General features: G+C 34.2%; 2 protein-coding genes across 2 annotated transcripts in view; one reads left to right on the plus strand and one right to left on the minus strand.

Annotated features, from left to right (window-relative positions):
* Window positions 1-21943, minus strand: part of LOC123704482 (TBC1 domain family member 1) — a 53517-nt gene that overhangs the window by 23672 nt on the left and 7902 nt on the right. The gene's annotated exons all lie outside the window — the stretch shown is intronic.
* On the plus strand, window positions 7952-10107 carry LOC123704481. Its single transcript, XM_045652875.1, has 2 exons — window positions 7952-8090; window positions 8279-10107. The coding sequence occupies exon 2, from the start codon at window positions 8841-8843 to the stop codon at window positions 9741-9743; it is 903 nt and encodes a 300-aa protein (XP_045508831.1). The 5' UTR covers window positions 7952-8090; window positions 8279-8840; the 3' UTR covers window positions 9744-10107.

The following is a 21943-nucleotide window of genomic DNA, read 5'->3' on the forward strand; positions in this document are numbered from 1 at the left end:
ACTTTGTTTTATACTATGAAGTGATAGTGTTATACACTAGTTATTTTCCAGAGTTTTTGCGACGGACGATGCCAGGGCGGACCGCTTGTTTATAATATAAGTAAGGTTTCACAAATAAACAATATGATTTACGGAAGAGCTTTCAACAGATAAACAAGTACAAATATACAAACAAGTTAATTAGGACAAGGACAATTGTATTGATGTATTATGTACGCACGCGATTTGTTATATTATGTAAGTACCTATCTATTTGTGTTTTATTAGTTCGTTAGTGTAAACGTCATGCAGTAGATAATAGTTTTTGTAGAGTTTTTGTACCTATGAAGTTAAAATTTAAACTCAAAATCAAACATTTATTTATTCAACTATTTACATATTAATTTAAATGCTTTGAGAAAGATCTCACGAAAAAAATCGTAATAGGTATTGTCCATGTCATGTAGAAATCGTAAAAGTATGAGAGTGAGGTAACTTCGTGATTTTTATTATCAAGTCAATTTTAATAGGTAAGTATTTTATGATTTTGATCCAGCAGAATCTTCGAAAACATTTAGTTTGATGTATATTTTATTACATATTTAGATTTGGTCTTGAATATAACACGTATCGTGTAATAGAAAATTGTTAATTTTGTTTCAGTACATAATATAACAACATAATAAGACCTAAATCAAGACTCATCTAATCGTCTTCTTTCAACCAACACACTAATTAGATGTCATTCAATTTAAAGCCATTAGCCAAGGTTGTTATATCGTATCGTATATTATATCATGTTTTCATATATTACTAGCTGTGCCCCGCGGTTTTACCCGCATTGTTCCGCTCGGCTCCTGTTAGTCTTAGCGTGATGATATACAGGGTTACTTGTAAAACACCGGCAACCTCGCAGGACAAGATAGCTAACATCATAAGCAACAACATTTGTTCTGCGACTTTTGATAATTTGTTAGATTTTATTTTCATACAAAAATAAATATTCATTTAATTTTCCGTTTGAATATTATAAACTCTACGCGCATTCCAAACATTACGTAAACAAGAAGCGAACGGGAGGGGGAAGGGGGCGTCTGGTCGTCCATCCGATAATGAATAGAACATAGACTTACAAATGTTAGGAGAGTACAATAAAAAATTTAGCAAAAAATTTTGAGGTAATTTTGTTGTTTAAGTATTTTTCGTGATCAGTGTATGCAAAACTACAAGTTCCTTCGCGCTTAGTATACCAATAGTGGGACACCCTGTTTAATCATCTAAATAAACGTTCTTTCTTTCTTATGTCTTTCATATACATTTGATAGTTGTTTATTTATTTGTATTCGCAGATACAAAGACGCAAGGTCTTGCATTTACAAGTATTCCGTCTTTGTATGTTTTCAGTTGTTATTAACTGATACACTTATATTATGACTTATGAGATATATTTAAGTACGAATAGGTACATCTATATACTAATTTAAAGAGGAAAGGTTTGTAATTATGTATGTATGGTTTTCACGCATAAAAGAACTGGACCGATTTCAAAAATTATTTCACAATTAGAAAGCTGCATCTTCACTGAGCAACATAGGCTAGGTTTTATCCAGGAAATCCCACGGGAACGGGATTTTCTTTGAAAACGCGGGCGAAACCGCAGGCGGAAAGCTAGTGTTAGTACATATAGTAACACTGTGTGTAATATGTATGTTTAGATTCGTTTTAATAGTAAGACACACTGAAAGTAGGTATGTTGAAATTTCATCTAAAATAAGTACTTACAGTTTATTCTAAAATACATGCGTCCATGCTGTTTTAGTAAAAACAACACAACACGAAAATATAAAACACACTTTAGTCAAGTTTTTAGTTATTAGTAGTCACTCAAATCGGGTTAGGAAACGCAGCACAGACCATATCAATTTGTTATTTTTGTGAGAGATTAGAAAGAACGAACGAACGATACGTATAATTTTTGGTAATGTACCTTTTTACATTTGAAAATAAAATATAGGTACCTAGGTTACCTACGTTACCCTAGGTTACCTAGGTTACCCGTTACCCTACGTTACCCTACCCTACCTACATAATAAACTCTATGAATTCACATAGTTTTATTTTTGGTTATCAATTTCATTAATTATTATGTTATACTATGTATAATAGGTGGTAATAGTCTTTATTATGGTTTACGTAAGAATTAAGATAAACAAATGAACGCGCTCGATAGCCGCGTGGCAACGCCGCGTTTGAACACCACGTTCAAGCGAAGCGCGGCAACGTCTTGTTCGACAGCAGCGTGGCAATCACAGATCTAGGTGGCAATGCTGCGTTCAACAGCAACGTGGCAACGCCGCATACATTTTATAGCAGCGTGATAACGCCGCGTTTTGCGTATGCAAACGTAGCGTGTGAACGCCGAGTTTCTTTTCCAATTATAACTGTATTTGCACGAATTTGTGTAGGTTTGAAAATAATTTCTATAACATCTTTCTTAAGCTCTCTTAACGATATGGTCTGCACACAACCCTTACCAGCGTCTTCACATTGATAGCTGACGTGTCAGAATGCGACCCAAAGGGGGGGCGGGTAGGGTGCATTGTTCTGAAACAGTTAATATTTTATAACTATTGACTTTTGTATCAATCATTGGAAAACTCTGCTCAATACACGCGTAGGCAGAGTTTCTCTGCAAATCAATAAAACTGTTGTGTGACAGAAAACATTCGATAATTTGCATAAACAAGTGATAACTGCGTTAAAAACAACCGACTTCAAACTTGCACTTGCAACATTTACAAATACAGACAAAAATGCTCATAAAATAAAAACTACTGACTGGGCATAACCGAGTAAAATTTTTATGGGACCAATTCGACACCATCCCGCATCGAACAAAAAAAGAATCACGTAAATCGGTTCAGAAAACTCGGAGTAATCGGTGTACATACATAAAAAAAAATAAAAAAACACACCGGCCGAATTGATAACCTCCTCCTTTTTTTGAAGTATGTTAAAAAGTAGAAAACGACTATTTAAAATTTAAACTACCTATTTAGTTTTACAGTCCGGGCGATGACATCGAACGGGTGAACTAATTATAATAAACAATTGCCGAATAAATGAAAACATATAGGTACAATATGCTTGTATAAGTTTGGTTTTCCTGAAAAATCTGTATGTATAGTTTTATTTTTTGTTTCAATGTCAATGTCTTTTGAATTCGGTACATTTTAAATGTTTCTTTGTATGCTTTTTATGTACCTACTTATTTGGATTTTTCTTCTGATAAAACGATATTTCAAAATGTATTTTAAAACTATGTACTATGATATTATATTCTAGAACAACTCGAATATTATTAAACAATTGAAATATACCAGGAAATTCGTTTAAATATTTATTTTGGCAACGTTTTGGCGGCAAAATGCCAATGACCTTTGCGAGTTGGGAAAATCATCAGCTACTGTGAGTGTATATATTGTGTGTGAATGTGTGTGTAGCCCTTTTAACACGCTTTTATTAGCTTCACCTGTATGTTTGTATGTAACCGACTCCTTTAAAAGTCGATTTGGACCTTTAAACTGACAGATTTAATTCAAACTTTGTACACTTATCAAGGGTCGGTGACTATACAATAATTTCTTGAGAATAATTGTTTTTTTTTTTTGCTATATTTTTGCGCAAAACTAGTTATTATAAATAGCTGTATCTATAAGTAATACTTTCACACCGAAACCACTGGACCAATAATAACAAAATTTTAAATAGAGATCTAGACTAGACCACAATTAAGATGATAAGACATGTACCTACTTACAAAAAGACTCGATGCAAGTGAAATAAGGGATGGAAATATGTTTGTATGTCACGCGATAGCGTAAAAACGCGGGAAATTGATAGTTTTATACATTTTCATTTACAAACAAAAAAATAATTTTCCATTTAGCTAATTGATTGTGACACCGAATTTGAAATAAAGCGATCACCTCTCTCTTTCTAACACATAGAACTTATATACGTGCGAAAGGGATAGTTGTGTGACGTCATTTGCCCTATTTAGGGCAAAGGGGAAGTTTTATTAGTCACCGTTTTTAATTAACTTTCTTTGGAAAAGAAAATCACAATTTTTCCGGCTTTGTTTAGTGAAAATAAATATTTTCAATATTTATGGTACTTACAATTTTAGTTAAAATGAAGTGTTTCTAACTCATTTCTTATTAGTTAGGGCAAAATGAAGTGTTTCTAACACTCATTTCTTATTCAAACTGAAACTCAAAAATTTATTCATTCAATTAGACTTCATCTAGAAGCACTTTTGAATTAGCATTACATAGTTTTACCTTCGGAAACATTGAGGTATTTATTATGTTCGGAAAGCAGTTTCTAGATGTATATCTTAATCTATATAAAACGTTATAGTATCTTAAGGTATCCGGTATCAGCGTTCTGACCATCATTTTTCTTTTTGTCATTGCGTACTAAGACCCCTGTAGAACCGCCATCCTGTTACAATTAATGACCCAAAATACTGTAAAGTTTCATCAAGTTTTTTCGTGATAGAGTAGGTAACAAACATAGGTACTACGTATACATCCTCACAAATTTTGCATTTACAATATTAGGGAAGGAAGTAGGACTAATTAAATAATTTGTAACCATGGCAACCATAAAAACAATCCTAAAAACTTATTATGTCAATTTATTTTATTCATTTGTCTTTCATTGTTTTAAAATAAACAAAAAAATCGGATATAAGTTTAATTGTGTAAATAAGGCGACTCATATAAACTAATATTATAAATGGAAATTAAATTTTTTGTTCGTTTGTTATGATAAAACTCAAAAATAAATCGTCCTAGTTAAAGTAATATACATTAATATGTATATCAATTATTATAATATAATACCATCACAATCTATACTAATATTATAAAGCTGTAGAGTTTGTTTGTTTGAACGCGCTAATCTCGGGAACTACTGGTCCAATTTGAAAAATTCTTTCAGTGTTAGATAGCCCATTTATCGAGAAGGGGCTATATGCTATATATCATTACGCTAAGGCCAACAGGAGCGGAGCCACGCGGGTGAAACCGCGCGGCAGGTAAAGCATATTATACTGGTAAATTATCCTTGTAATTTCTGAATATGTAACATATTACTATTATTATGGTATGTATAATATGTTATCTGTGATTAGTTATTACGAACCTAGCTAAAATAATTATTTATTTCTATTTAGTCCCTGGCAAAAACATAATATGTAGATAAGAAAACAGACATCTGCTTTTTAACCAAATCGGGAACATATCAGCTTTCAAACGAACCATAATAATACAAACATAAAATAATAATTATATTCGCGCTTTGTCTTCAAGATTAGTAAGGTTAGTAGATATTTATATTGTATATAACACATGTAGTACGCATACGTGAAACCACTTCATTGAGAATAATAAAAAAAGAAAGATTTTATTTTGGCTATGGCAACATTGCAAAAATAAAACAGGAAATTCAAATTTTTACCCCCACCTCCGGCCGTTACCCGCTCGTTTACACTTGCGGGACTTAGCTTCATTCGTATTCCAGTGTTCACCACTTCTACACGTATTCTAATGTTAAATCAAAATGTCGAAACGTGGTAGTGAAGATACGAGCTTAGATTTTGTTTTAAACAAAATAAGAAAATTAGAAAAAGAAGTGAAGCGTTCACGCCGCGAAAGACGCAATGGTTTTTCACTTTCTTCATCTTCATCCTCAAGTACGTCGTCCTCGTCATCAAGAGCGCCTTCCCCTAATCAAGATGAAACAATTAATCGTAAGTACCATCACAAAATATAATAACGAATGTACCAGATCAGTCTGAGGGACTGTTTCGCCACATTCACATTTTGTTTTAATGCTTCGGAGTAGTCTTTGGGACTATCTTGCTGCATTATTCTTGCAAGTATATTAACTTTATGCTTCAGAGTTGTCTGTGGGACAATCTCGCGCATACCTACTTTGCCTAGCTTGTTTAAAATGCACCAGGGTTGTCTGAAGGACTCTCCCGCCGCATTTAATAAATGAAGGCCTTAATAAACCACTTTGAATACATAGATGGTTTACACGATGTTTTCTTGTTTCAGATCAAGAAACGCTTGTGGATGAACCACCAACGTCGGTTACAGAGGTTGTTGAGGTAATTACTCCCGACGAATCGGAAAATATAGACATCCAAGATATTTTGGGTGTCGATCCAACGGTGACCTTAGAACATGGACCAGAAATCCATAAAGACGTGGCAAGTCGATTCGCCCATATAGCTACCACAGGATTAGATAAAGACACTCGAAAAGAGCTGTCTAATAAATATTTGATTCCTGAAAACTGCACCAGCATAGCTGCTCCTCAGCTTAACCCTGAGATCAAAGGAGTTCTCTTTGATCAAGTAATAAAACGAGATAAAGCGATTGAGGGTAGACAAAAATTAATGGCTGTTGGTATTACGGCTTTGGGAAAAATTATTTCTACCCAGCTCAGTAGCAAAGACAAAAACAACGATCTTATAAAAGAACTCATGGACATCGGCCGTATATTTTGTGACATTCAACATTCGGATTCCGAATGTAGACGCAATTTCGCTCTTTACTCGGTCAAGAAAGAGTTGAAAGAACAATTATCTACGACAAAAATTGATAAGTTTCTTTTTGGAAGTAATCTTTTAGAAACCGTCAAGACGGCTAAAGCTATAACAAAATCCTCCTCTGATTTGAAACCTGACGCTCCAAAGAAGCCCAAGTCTAACCCAACACCTAGTACTTCTGGCAAGCCTTTAAACTGGAAAACGAGGACTCCGGCTCGCAGGCAGCCGCCGGGCCCTCGGTCGCGTCACCAGCAGCCTGCAGCGCAGAGCGCACCGGCTCGAGGGAACTCGTCGCAGAGCTACACACAGCGGCCGAAGCCCTCTCGCCGACATTAAACATGGTAAGCTATGCCGGAAGGCTAGCACTTTTTTATAATAGTTGGTCTTTGATAACATCGGATCAGTCTATTTTATCTTGGATACGAGGATACAAAATCCCTTTTAATCGACCTGTTTATCAATCGTGCATTCCTATGCAAACCAAATTTTCAGAAACTGAAACCCTACATTTGATTGAGATTCTTAAAAATTTATTAGAAATAGGTGCGATTTCTGAATGCCAACCCTGTCAGGATCAATATATCTCTCCTGTCTTTTTAATACCGAAACCGAACGGTAAAATGCGATTTATTCTTAATTTGAAAACATTAAATAAATATATAGACACACAACATTTTAAACTCGAGGATATTCGCACTGCTCTTAAATTGATTTCTAAAGATTGCTACATAGCAACTTTAGACCTTAAAGATGCTTATTTTTTGATAAATATTCACCCAGATTCACGAAAATACCTAAGATTTCAAATAAATGATAAATTGTATGAATTTAACGTTTTACCATTTGGTATATGTACTGCACCATACATATTTACAAAAATAATGAAGCCTGTCATAAAATTATTACGGTCTTGTGGTTATTTGTCATCTATTTATCTCGACGATATATTTTTAACCGGTTTTTCGTATAAAGAATGTATTCAAAATATTGAAATCACTCAAATGTTATTAAAATCCTTGGGGTTTATCATTAATGAAGAGAAAAGTGTAAAAATACCCTCTATGTCTTGCAAATATTTAGGTTATATTATAGATACCCACAAATGGCAGTTAAGTTTACCCCATGACAAAAGATTTAAGATAAAGTATTTGTTGCAAAAAATTAAAACATTAAAACGTTTTAAAATCCGAACATTTGCCCAATTATTAGGTAAATTAGTATCCGCATGTCCTGCTATAGAATATGGTTGGCTGTATACCAAACAACTAGAACGTTGCAAATACCTCAATTTACTAGGTAACAACGATTATGAGCGATACATAACTTTACCAATTTCATTGTTGCCGGATATAAACTGGTGGTTAAATACCATTGATCATTCAGTGCATAGGATTAGGGATGAAAATTATGTCTTAGAAATATATACTGACGCCTCAACTACGGGATGGGGCGCAGCGTGCAACGGGGAAACAGCATGTGGTCGATGGTCTGACGCTGAAAAATCTTTACATATTAATCGACTTGAACTTTTAGCTGCTTATTTTGGGCTAAAAATTTTTTCAAAACATCACCGTGATTGTCAAATATTACTTCGAATTGACAATACCACTGCTGTGAGTTATATTAATCGCATGGGAGGTGTTCAATACCCTCATTTAAATAAAATTACTAAAGATATATGGCAATGGTGTGAAGCCAAGAAAATTCATATTTTTGCTTCGTATATTAAGTCAAAAGATAACGTCTTAGCCGATAGAGAGTCAAGGCGTACTCATCCTGATATAGAATGGGAGTTATCTTGCACAGGTTTTCAAAAAATTAAAGACATATTTCCTTTACCACAAATCGATTTATTTGCAACACGTCTAAATAAAAAATGTAATACCTACGTTTCATGGCATAGAGACCCACATGCTCATTCTATAGATGCGTTTACTATAGATTGGTCAAAATATTTTTTCTATGCTTTCCCACCAATAGCTATGATTCTTAAAGTTTTAAGAAAAATTATATCAGATCAGGCTGAAGGTATTGTGGTTGTGCCAGACTGGCCAACACAGCCATGGTATCCCCTTTTTATGCGTTTAGTTTTATCCGATCCTATCAGATTAAATTCTGATGACGTCATTATACCCTGTTCCAGGAACCTTCAAACCAACATTACCCTGGTTGCCGCAATATTGTCCGGACCGCGTTGTTACAACAATGTGTCCCTGTCTCAGCTGTAGACATCACAATGGCGTCACTTTCGGAAAATACATTAAAACAATACGAGGTTTGTTTTAAACGGTGGTTTACCTTTTGTAAAGAAAATAATGTTAACATGTTTGAGACATCCATACCAATTATTTTAGAATTTCTTACAAATCTTTTTCACTCTGGTGCTCAATACGGCACAATAAATAGCCATAGGTCTGCTCTTTCATTAATTTTTGGAAATATTTCCGATGATGAAAGAATTATTCGTTTTTGTAAAGGGGTATATAAATTAAGACCTCCTTTACCTAAATATAATGTTACATGGGATGCCAGCATTGTTCTAAATCATTTAGCAACTATGTTCCCAAACGAAAACTTAACTCTTGAGGCACTTTCAAAAAAGTGCATCACTTTACTTGCCCTGGTAACAGCTCATAGAGTGCAAACGTTGTCTAAAATAAAGATCGATCAAATAGTTTATCAAAATAGTAAAATAATTATAAAAATTACTGATTTCATTAAAACTTCTAAGGCCGGTACTAAACAACCGATTTTACATTTACCCTTCTTTAATGATAGACCCGAGATCTGCCCCGCTAAAACCCTTGATATTTATATAAACAAAACTAAGAGTATACGAAAAACTGATCATCTGTTTATTGGATTTCGTAAACCATATAATTGTGTCACAACCCAAACTCTTAGCCGATGGATAAAGTCTACTTTGAAAGACAGTGGAATTGACGTCTCTATATTTTCTTCGCATAGCACCCGCCATGCGGCCACTTCTATGGCCCATAAACTAGGAGTAAACCTAGACATAATACGACAAACTGCGGGTTGGAGCGGCAACTCCACTGCCTTTGCGCAATTTTATAATCGGCCTGTAATTAACAGTGATGATGATTTGTTGTTAGCAAGAACAATATGTTCACTTTAACTGTACAATATGTTCACTTTAATTGGTTTAAGTTGATTTTTATGTTTGAATTAGAAAATGATTATGTACCTAACTACATTATTATCAAAATAAAGGTTGATATTATCAAAACGCTTTTATTTTTCTCGATATTTCCTATTACTTCTCTCAACATCTACATGTGTTATATACAATATAAATATCTACTAACCTTACTAATCTTGAAGACAAAGCGCGAATATAATTAATGATTAAACGAACTTACCTGTACGTGAAGTTCAATCATAATTATATGAAGCGCTTTGTCTGAAAAGATTAGTAACACCCACCCACCCTGAATTGCCCTAGGAAATAGGAAATATCTCAGGTCTCTAGACTCTAAACTAAATGAAGCTAAGTCCCGCAAGTGTAAACGAGCGGGTAACGGCCGGAGGTGGGGGTAAAAATTTGAATTTCCTGTTTTATTTTTGCAATGTTGCCATAGCCAAAATAAAATCTTTCTTTTTTTATTATTCTCAATGAAGTGGTTTCACGTATGCGTACTACATGTGTTATATACAATATAAATATCTACTAACCTTACTAATCTTTTCAGACAAAGCGCTTCATATAATTATGATTGAACTTCACGTACAGGTAAGTTCGTTTAATCATTAATTTTACTGGTAAACTCAAATATTTTTATTCGTGTAAAATTTTTGTATTTATAAATAATAATTTTAAAACTACCGAGGAAGGTCGCTTTTACCGAGAAGAATCGGCAAGTAACTCAATAGTTATTGTTTTAAAATTAATTTTGTCCAAACACATCTTTCCATTCCATGCATTTTTAAGTCATAAAATAAATGACAATATTTTTTCAAAATCGATTTATTAAAACCCAAGCGAAGTAAGGTAAAAGACCTTGTATGTACCCAATGACCTTACAACTAAATACAGGTTGTGTTTACGTATAATAATTAAATATTTGACTAAAATATATTCATGAATTATATTTAAAAATGCCTTTTTTTGCGAAACTACGAATATATTAATATTTCTCGTGTATAATTTTACGCCATTATAGTATACTAGCTGTGCCCCACGGTTTTATCCGCATTGCTCCGCTCCTGTTGGTATTAACGTGATGATAAAATAGCCTATAGCCTTCCTCGACAAATGCCAAATGGACTGTCTAAAAGTGAAATATATTTTTTTTTAAACGGACCCGTGGTCCCTGAAATTAGCGCGTTCCTACTGGTTTGATTTGAAAAATTATTTCGGTGTTAGATAGCCCATTTATCGAGGAAGGCTAACGGCTATATATCATCACGCTAAGACCAATAGGAGCGGAGCAATGCGGGTAAAACCGCGTAGCACAGCTAGTGTATTTATATTGAATATAAAGTATATTATTGTTCCTTAATCTACCACAAGTCCTATTCTACATAGTATAAACACGAAAGTATTTGAGGATGGATGTTTGTTAGTCTTTCACGCAAAAACAGCTGATCACATCTGCATGAAATTTGACATAAAGATAGATTATAGTCTGGATTAGCACATATGCTATTTTTCTTATTATCACGAGCGTAAAGACGAAACATTAAACTGTCTTATATTTTAGGTGACTAACCGGTTTGAATGAACCAAAATTATTTCATATTTTATTCAATTAACTTTAGGTATATCTATTCAAATTAATATTTTAATCACTTCTAGTTATCAGATCAAATTTAGAATATTAAATTGTCGTTACGTTGTTAACTTTTTTAGTAATGAATTTCCAGATATGGGCCGTTTTCTTGTAGTTACCCGATTATGAAGAAATTCTAATTGTTTTAATATTTTCAAGCACATTATAGTATTTTTGTTTGTCTGTTTTGAGTTTTTGGATTCTTCTTAATTTTATTACTGAGAGTGACTGAAAAAAAAACGTCGTAGCTCTTGGGTCAAATTTGTTTGATTTCAAAATAAACCAATAAAATCAAAATGATACATACGCAACTAACTCAGAAGTCAGAACCCATCCCAACCCCGGAAAGAAGTCAGTCCTGTGCAATAGTTCGGGTCGAGAGAGATCTATCGACTATCAGTTCCTTCTTGCCGTTGTCGTTCCATGCTGAAATGCACCTGGATGAAAGGGGGTAAAGATAAAGTAAAGACGGGAAAGACGGGAGGTAAAGTAACGGGAGTTAAAGTGACGGGAGTTAAAGTGACGGGAGTTAAAGTGACGGGGGGTAAGGTGACGGGAGTTAAAGATACGGGAGGTAAAGTGACGCGAGGTAAAGTGACGGGAATTAAAGTGACGGGAGTTAAAGTGACGGGAGGTAAGGTGACGGGAGTTAAAGTCACGGGAGGTAAAGTGACGGGAATTAAAGTGACGGGAGTTAAAGTGACGGGAGGTAAAGTGGCGGGAGGTAAAGTGACGCGAGATAAAGTGGCGGGAGGTAAAGTGACGGGAGTTAAAGTGACGGGAGGTAAGGTGACGGGAGTTAAAGATACGGGAGGTAAAGTGACGCGAGTTAAGAGTTAAAGTGACGGGAGGTAAGGTGACGGGAGTTAAAGTGACGGGAATTAAAGTGACGGGAGAAAAAGTGACGCGAGTTAAAGTGGCAGGAGGTAAAGTGACGCGAGTTAAGAGTTAAAGTGACGGGAGGTAAAGTGACAGGAATTAAAGTGACGGGAGTTAAAGTGACGGGAGGTAAGGTGACGGGAGTTAAAGTGACGGGAGGTAAGGTGACGGGAGAAAAAGTGACGGGAGGTAAAGTGACGCGAGATAAAGTGGCGGGAGGTAAAGTGACGGGAATTAAAGTGACGGGAGATAAAGTGACGGGAGGTAAGGTGACGGGAGTTAAAGTGACGGGAATTAAAGTGACGGGAGAAAAAGTGACGGGAGGTAAAGTGACGCGAGATAAAGTGGCGGGAGGTAAAGTGACGGGAATTAAAGTGATGGGAGTTAAAGTGACGGGAGGTGAGGTGACAGGAGTTAAAGTGACGGGAGAAAAAGTGACGCGAATAAAGTGGCAGGAGGTAAAGTGACGGGAATTAAAGTGACGGGAGGGTAAAATGACGGGAGGTAGTGGCGGGAGGTAAAGTGACGCGAGATAAAGTGGCGGGAGGTAAAGTGACGGGAATTAAAGTGACGTGAGTTAAAGTGACGGGAGGTAGTGACGCGAGATAAAGTGGCGGGAGGTAAAGTGACGGGAATTAAAGTGACGGGAGTTAAAGTGACAGGAGGTAAAGTGACGCGAGTTAAGAGTTAAAGATACGGGAGGTAAAGTGACGCGAGTTAAGAGTTAAAGTGACGGGAGGTAAAGTGACGGGAATTAAAGTGACGGGAGTTAAAGTGGCGGGAGGTAAAGTGACGGGAATTATAGTGACGGGAGTTAAAGTGACGGGAGGTAAAGTGACGGGAGCTAAAGTGAAAGTTAAAGTCAAAATTATTTCGATTTAGGGAAAAGATACTTCAAAGATAATAAAGGGAAACTTTGAATGTAGTTTAAAATAACGAATGACAAAAGTGACGGGAGGGAAAGTGACGGGAGTTAAAGTGACGGGAGGTAAAGTGACGAAAGTTAAAGTGACGGTAGGTAAAGTAACGGGAGCTAAAGTGACAGGAGTGAAAGTGACGCGAGTTAAAGTGACGGGAGGTAAAGTGACGGGTAGGGTATCAACAACACAGGATCACAACGCAACACAGGACAGGATCATCATCGGAGCCCTCGGACTGCGAGTCCGACTCGCACTTGGCCGGTTTTTTGCTTTACAGTTTGCTGTTCATGAATTAGGTACTTTTATAAGACTTTGATAAATAAAGAGAAGTATTGAAATTTTGTTTCTTTATTAATTAAGACACAAGCCGCTTACAATAAAAGGCCCATCAGGTACTTTTACAGTTACTTTTGTTTTATTTTGTATTTTTTCCCAGGTATTATCAAAGAACCGGGTAATCCGGTTCTACCCGGATCTGAACTCGATTTGGAACCGGGTTTCAGAAACTTGGAACCGGACTCGGTTCTGCATGCCCTAATTGTAACTACTAGTATAGTTTTATATTATCTGTGATTTTAACTATTTTTGACAGTTCGAATAGGTCGCGTTGATATAAAAAATTGCATATTATTAATTATTATATTACCTACTAGCTTTCCGTCCGCGGCTTCGCCCGCGTTTTCAAAGAAAAACCCGCATAGTTCCCGTTCCCGTGGGATTTCCGGGATAAAACCTAGCCTATGTTACTCGTGGATAATGTAGCTTTCGAATAGTGAAAGAATTTTTAAAATCGGTCCAGTAGTTTATGAGCCTATTCATTACAATCAAACAAACAAAGTTTTCCTCTTTATAATATTAGTGTAGATTACATATTATCCTACTACTAAGTATTGTAAATATGAAAGTTTGTGAGGATGGATGGATGTTCGTTATTCTTTCACGTGAATACAACTGAATCCATTACAATGAAATTGGTATGTAGGTAGCTGGAGACCCAGAATAAGACACAAGGTTTTTCTTTGAAAACGCAGGCGAAGTCGCGAACGGAAATCTAGTAAGGTTTATAAAATACTAGATGTAGTATCTTTGAATCTTGCCAAAGAAGTTTCACTTCTGTCACGTGTGCTCGGCACACACACTCTTTTTTTTCCTTGGCTAAAGCTGTGGTAGAGCTACGTAAATAAATCTTGTTTTTAACCCGTTAAAGTCAAATCTTACGGCACATAAGTGTTTACATATTATGTATATGCAAATATATCTTAATTTATTCATAATATATTAACTTAAGTTATTCAAAACACGACAAAACATTAACTTAGTGACGTTCATACTCGATTGCACTTAATTTAACTTATGAATATTGTTGTGATGGTGCGGTGTTAAAGGTGCGATTCCAGTATAATCTATACTAATATTATAAAGCTGAAGAGTTTGTTTGTTTGTTTGAACCCGCTAATCTCGGTAACTACTGGTCCGATTTGAAAAATTATTTCGGTGTTAGATAGCCCAGTTATCGAGGAAGGCTATATATAGGCTACATATCATTTGGCTGAGACCAACAGGAGCAGACTGCGGGTAAAACAGCTAGTTTATAATAAACTAGCTTTCCGCCCGCTTTGTCTGAAATCTAATAAATGATATATATAATATATATACTAAAACCTTCCTCTGGAATTAATCTATCTTTTAAAAAAACACATCAAAATGCGTTAGTTCCAACTAATCTACGCAATATGATCAGACTTTTAAATTAATAGCAGGTAAGTTACTTTTTAATTGAATTTTAATAACGCAAAAAAATTGTATCTATCAACTGCAGGTAGTTTAAAAATTGATGAAAATCGACAAGTTATAAAAATACCTTCTTAACCTTAAAATTCAAACACAAGGCTCTTAAATCAAGTTATAGACTTACATAATTACATAAGTAACCGGAAATCTTATACACAAAGTAATTACAATGTACCTACGTCCTACATGTCATAAGTATTGAAAATGTTCGATTATTGACAAATGTAGTGAATGTATTAAAATATTGTATTACTAAACCAATTTTTAATTTTTATCTATTGAACTAAACTGCCCTATAAAATTAATATACAGGGTGTCCCACTGTTGGTATACTAAGCTCAAAGGAGGTTATAGTTTTGCATACGCTGAGTACGTAAAAAATACTTATAAATTCCAGACGCAGTTTTTTTTTAAATAGATGTTCTTAAAACTCTATGTGTACAACCATAACAAACAACCCGCCCAGCTTTGCTACCAGCTCGTTTAAGATTATGTTTTCATAGACAAAATGCTCACATTAGCGAAGCGGTAAAGTATGCCAGCTGCGCGAAACTAGAAAAAAAAACATGGATTTTCAGGAAATTTTTTTTGATGAAATTGTTGTTTAGGTATTTTTTACGTGATCAGTCAGTGTACGCAAGTATACAAGTCTCTTCACGCTTAGTATACCAATAGTGGGACACCCTGTATATAACTGTAGGTACTTAAAGATTCTTTATAGGAAGGTATGTACATATAATGCATTATAATTTATCGTATTGTGTGAATAATTCCAACAAATTTTAATAACACGGTACAATGCAAGCATTGTAATCTTTGATGCTATAAACTATAATGTATTTTCCTATCCTACTTATAATATAAATGCGAAAGTTTGTATGTATGTTTGGATGTTTGCTACTCTTTCACGCAAATACTACTGAACCGAATACAATGAAATTTGGCATATAGATAGCTGAAGACCCAGGATAATACATAAGCTACTTTTCCGGAAATCCGCAGGAATGGAAACTATGCGGATTAGTCTTTGAAAACGCGGGCGAAGCCGCGGTAGGAAAGCTAGTTACTAATAGTAAAATCATTTCCTATGATTTGGATAAACTCATAGTTCTATATTCAAGAATATTATTATTGTATGGAATCTGTGTATATTATACTAGCTGTGCCCTGCGGTTTTACCGGCATTGCTCCGCTCTTGTTGGTCTTAGCGTGATGATAATATAGCCTTCCTCGATAAATGGGCTATCTAACAACGAAAGAATTTTTCAAATCGGACCAGTAGTTCCTGAGATAAGCGCGTTCAAATAAAGAAACTCTTCAGCTTTATAATATTAAAAATAAAATTAGTATAGATTATCTGTGGTGTGGTATAAGCAATAGCGTGTGCTTATACAGACTATAACCTATCTCTTTACCAAATTTCATACCGATCTGATCAGCTGTTTTTACGTAAGAGTAATTAACATCAATCTATAGATAAGAGCTAGAGAGATAAAACCGCATTGAAATAGATTCATCTATTTGGAAGCTACGATGTCTAATGATTAAAAACATAATCTCAAACGATCTAATCAATTGGGCACTTAGAAAAAAATATACCGGCCGAATTGATAACCTCCTTTTTTTGAAGTCGGTTAAAAAGTTGTTTAATATTTTAAGTTTTATGTCATAAAGTATTATTATAATTTTTAGATAACTAAGCTGAAATTAATTTGCTTTTCCTCTGAAAATTTAAAATAACAATAAGTATAATAAAATATAAAAGTTATCACTATAACTACTTACATAGTATAAAACAAAGTCGCTTTGTCTGTCCCTATGTCCCTTTGTATGCTTAAATCTTTAAAACTACGCAACGGATTTTGATGCGGTTTTTTTAATAGATTGAGTAATTCTAGAGGAAGGTTTTTAGTATATAATTTGTTAGGTTTTAAACAAAACGGGCAAAGCCGCGGGCGGTAAGCTACTTTCATTATAAAGTAGCACTTCATATTTTGTGAACTTTCAACTAATAATTTCAACAAAACACACACAAAACTAAATGTTTGAAATAGTTTATTATTAAGAAAATACTTCTGTGTTGAAATTGATATTCTTGGTTTTATGCAAGAAGCTTATATTTAATACACTGGAGATTGCACTATGAACGTTGACTTGTCACGGGAAGGTATGACCTCGAATGACGGCTGGTTGTTCCTTCATCCCTTTCACACCAACTTGCCAAGTTAGGTGTGATAGGGACAAAAAACAACCAGGCGTCATTCAAGGTCATACCTTCCCGTGACAAGTCAACGTTCATAGTGCAATCTCCAGTGTATTAGATATAAGCTTCTTGGTTTTATGGCATTCAAATGCTTTATAAATATAAATTTATAAAGAATAGAAAAAAGTCACGAGTGGCTGAGTTGGTTAGGCATCCGCCCCGGAATGGCGCGAGTGTGTACGTGTGTGCGTGTGTATGAAGGGGGCACAGTGCAGAAGTAACTCCAGATAGGTAAGTATTTTAATATTTACGGAAATAAAATAATCCTTGCGTAAAAATAGTTTAGAATCAGTAGTAAATAGTAAACACCATGATTTTTAATTAAAAACAGTAAATATGAAATGAATGTGAAAAACTATTCACTTTAATGAAATCGTGACAAAAGTAAATAAACATAGGTACTGTATGATATTGATATTTTAATTATATTTCATACTAGTGGTCCGCCCCGGCTTCGCCCGTGGTATATATTTCGCAATAAAAGGTCTAGCCTATGTCCTTTCTCGGGTATCAAAATATCTCCATACCAAATTTCATGCAAATTGGTTCAGTAGTTTAGGCGTGATTGAGTAACAGACAGACAGAGTTACTTTCGCATTTATAATATAGTGTGGATGGATATAATTGTCCATCTCTACATAACTATAGCGTTTCCACGTAAATAAAAAATTGAAACTTTTAGAAGTAAGTAGGTTTAAATCAGGTAATGAGTTAGGCTAAATTTTTAAGTCGCGGTAAGAAATTTAGTATACAGATTACAGATGTATGAATGGTTGAGACTTTTAAAGTGCTGAATCGATTTTGATGAAATGGTTTCAACTTTCTACTACCTCAGTTGGAAAACATGTACCTAATAAACAAAAATACACTAACCTTTTAAACTTTGTTATGTTTTAAAGGAGACAATTTTAGTTCCAATAATATTTAATACATTTTATACAATATACCTACCTAGCAACATTTACCTTTTCTTACAAGTCGGTTAAAAACATCACACCTTCGTATCTATGTAAATATCACATACTTAAACGTTGCAAACATTTTAACAGCAAATACAAAAGAAGGACTTAATTATTTTAAACATATTTACTTATGCAATATTCTAAAGTAGAATTACTAGGCAAATGCGGAAAAACCAAAGATAACACGCGCCAAAAAATTTCATAGACTATATTTACATACTATTAAGTAAAAACATAATTCAAAATAAATATAGTTTTACGAAACTAAAAAATAAACGCTAATATTATAGACTCATGAAATTATTGCATTGTCACCGATCCTTGATAAGTGTACAAAGTTTGAATTAAATCTGTGTGTAAACGTGTATCAAAATCGAGTCTATAGGACTATACAAACATACAGGTGAAGCTAATAATAGAACAACGCAAGAACGTACACACATATTACAAACCAAAGATAATTTATATTTTACGCGCCAAAAGTGTTCCCACACAATATTGACATACCATAAAGAAAAACAAACAATTTAAAAAGAATAGGTACCTACACACAACACTAGAACACACACACTACCACATCACACACAATTTCAAATTCAAATATAGAACGTAAAAATGTCAAATTCAAATATAGAACGCGAAAGATTCGACGTTCATATTCAAAATGTGGAAATATATTATGTCCATTTCACACGCGATTATTATTAGCAGAGCGCCGAACCAAAATTCGAAATTGGCCAATTGTGACACCGTTCTGTACACAAGCGTCGCGCGCGAGAGCGGGAGACACACTAACGCAAATGACATCGTTTTTACGTCACTGTTTTGGCTCGGATCCGATGATTATTAATTATTAAAACTTTACAAATTATAAAAACCTAGCCTTTATCTTCTCATATACACAAAAGTCTGGTGTCTCAACTCACAATATACTCCTCCAAAACGACTGGACCGATGCTCATACAATTTTTTGGGCCATCTGTGCTATTGGGTAGATTGGAGAATCGGCCAACATCTAATTTTCATACCCCTTAGTGATAAGAATGTTTGCCGGGACAGCTAGTAGTATTATCAGTGCTGAAAAGTTGATTTTTGAAACACTCTATCTGTGACTCTATCGATTGAGAAAACGCACTAAAATCCGTTGCGTAGTTCTGAAGATCTAAAAGATCTAAAGGATATATAGGGACAAACAGCGATTAGTGTTTTTCATATTTAATTGCTGATCATTTCCCAAGTTCTAATCCAAAAGACGTAAAAAGCACCACATCAATTTTTAGCTGATTCCTGTGTGTGACTTTTCCAATCTTCAAATTTTGTTCAATTAGATTCAATTTACGATATTATATCAATGGATAAAAATTTCTTAGTCCTATTTCTCATTGATATTCATCAAATTTACTTTCAATCTCTTCCGAATTCTTCAGAATATATCTACAAAATATAAATTCCTTTGTGTGACTTTTCCTCCAATCTGTTCTTTTCCTTTTTTATCCAGAATATATTGACGTCTTAAAAGTACTAGTTTATATCAGCTGTTGATGTTCTTCCAATTTTAGATCTGTGTGATTTATGTATCAATCTTCAAATTTGAGATATTCCCTTTTCAATGGATAATCTCTCACAATTCATTGATTGATTATCATCTTGATTGCATTACATTACTAACATAAACATAAACTGTAAACATGACCATGTGTTGTTATCCTTGAAACTATTATACGGAAAACAATTTGGGTTACACATTACGCCATCTAAACTTTTTTGAACACGATAATATCAGGAACTACTAGTCCGATTTGAAAGAATATTTCAGTGTTTAGATAGCCCGTTTATCGAGCAAGGCTTAGGCTGTATATCATCACGCTAAGACCAATAAGAGCGGAGCAATGCGGGTCAAACCGCGAGGCATAGCTAGTTTTACTATCCGAGACAAAACTCAGGAAGGTATTCAAACCTTGATCTCTTCGTACATCCGTAAAACCTTAAATGTCATAGCTCTCTTTTCCTTGTCATTAATTATTTTATATTCCAATATTTTTTTTATATAGTTTAAGGGTTTAGAGGTAACATTCACCTTTCACCGGTCATAATTAAAAGTACATACTCAATATTTTTAACTCAGCCTTCAATATAAGAACTCCAAGAATGTTGTTCAATTTAATTTTATTGGACGTTGATCAATTTGTCTTTACAATACACTTCATATAAGTAGTCTTAATTCTTATTCTTGATGCACATAAATCGTATATTTAGTGGTCAACTTTATTTCTATCGCGTTCCAATTTTAAATACTTCCTGTTCGTGAAATTGTCTATTTATATTATGTCTTCGAGATTTAAATTCAAAATTCGAATGTCGTTCGTCTCATTTGTTTGTTGAACTTTGGATTCGAATATCGAAGTCCATTCAGATTTCTTCCGCTGTTTCTACTGTTGTTCTTTTTTTCAAATTTGTAAACTGTTTAAAAACGGACTTCACTTTTAATTTTCGTTCCTGCTTCCATTTTTAAATTCCTCTTCGATTTTCAATTTCAGGCATTCTATTTCGATTCGTTTTCCAAACATAACTTTTTAATTCGAGACGTTCGTTTCTTTTTTCGAATGTAACTTTTTAATTGTTTTTTTTTTTTTGCACAGACGTGAAATCTTCACAGATTATAACACATTGAGCGTTGTGTATAGACTAGTTATAAATGAAAGCACCGATACGCTATTAGTCTAATTTTAAAACTGTTCAAGGTTTTAAATTTAAAATAATGAGAGGTCAAATTATTCGGTTTAACCCTAACGCGTTATTTGCATAAAATAAACTAATAGTTATTGTTTTGTCAAAATGTTATTCATAATTATTTTAATATTTATGTATTGATATTCTATTCTATTAAAAAAATGTCCGCAATTACGTGGAAATAATTATATTCGCTTTATCCTACGTCGTATTCCATGTTTAATGTCTATCTATTTGCTATATTTTTGTCAAATCGGTTCAGCAGTTTTTGCCGGAAAGAATGAAAAACATCTTAAATATTTATAATCACATAGACTTGTGAATATTTAGTAAGCATGTCTTATAAATTTGCTTTCTTATAATTTTTCCAAAGATGATATCTAAGTAAATTTTTTGTGATAAGATTCTGTTAAGCAATATGTATTTACATATTTTGTTATTTTTATTATACGCTCGAAGAATATAATCGAACCGTATGCAGTCGGATAATTAAGATGCGTTATATGTATAGTATATATTTATATATAGTAATTAATTTGATAAAATGAGATAGTGCCATCCATCCATCACTGTCTAACCTGGATAAAGAGTAAACAATGATAGCATTAACCATAGAAATCTAAATAACATGTTATTTAGATTTCTATGGCATTAACCGACTTCTTAAAAAGGAGGTTATTATGGAATTTATAAATCGCTGTATTTTTCGTATTTCTTTTAGTACTTATTACATACTAACTGTGTCCCGTGGTTGTACCCGCATTGCTCGGCTCCTGTTGGTCTTAGCGTGATGATATAAAGCCTATAACCTCGATAAATGGGCTATCTAACACGGAAAATTTTTTTAAAATCGGACCAGTAGTTCCTGAGATTAGCGCGTTCAAACAAACAAACTCTTCAGCTTTATAAAATTAGTATAGATTGATCCGAGACGTTTACAATAAAACTTAACCTAAGAATACATTTAAACAATTGGCGGTCTTATCGCTATGCAGCGATTT

This window comes from Colias croceus, chromosome 29, assembly GCF_905220415.1.
Source record: "Colias croceus chromosome 29, ilColCroc2.1".
In the NCBI taxonomy this organism is placed as follows: domain Eukaryota; kingdom Metazoa; phylum Arthropoda; class Insecta; order Lepidoptera; family Pieridae; genus Colias; species Colias croceus.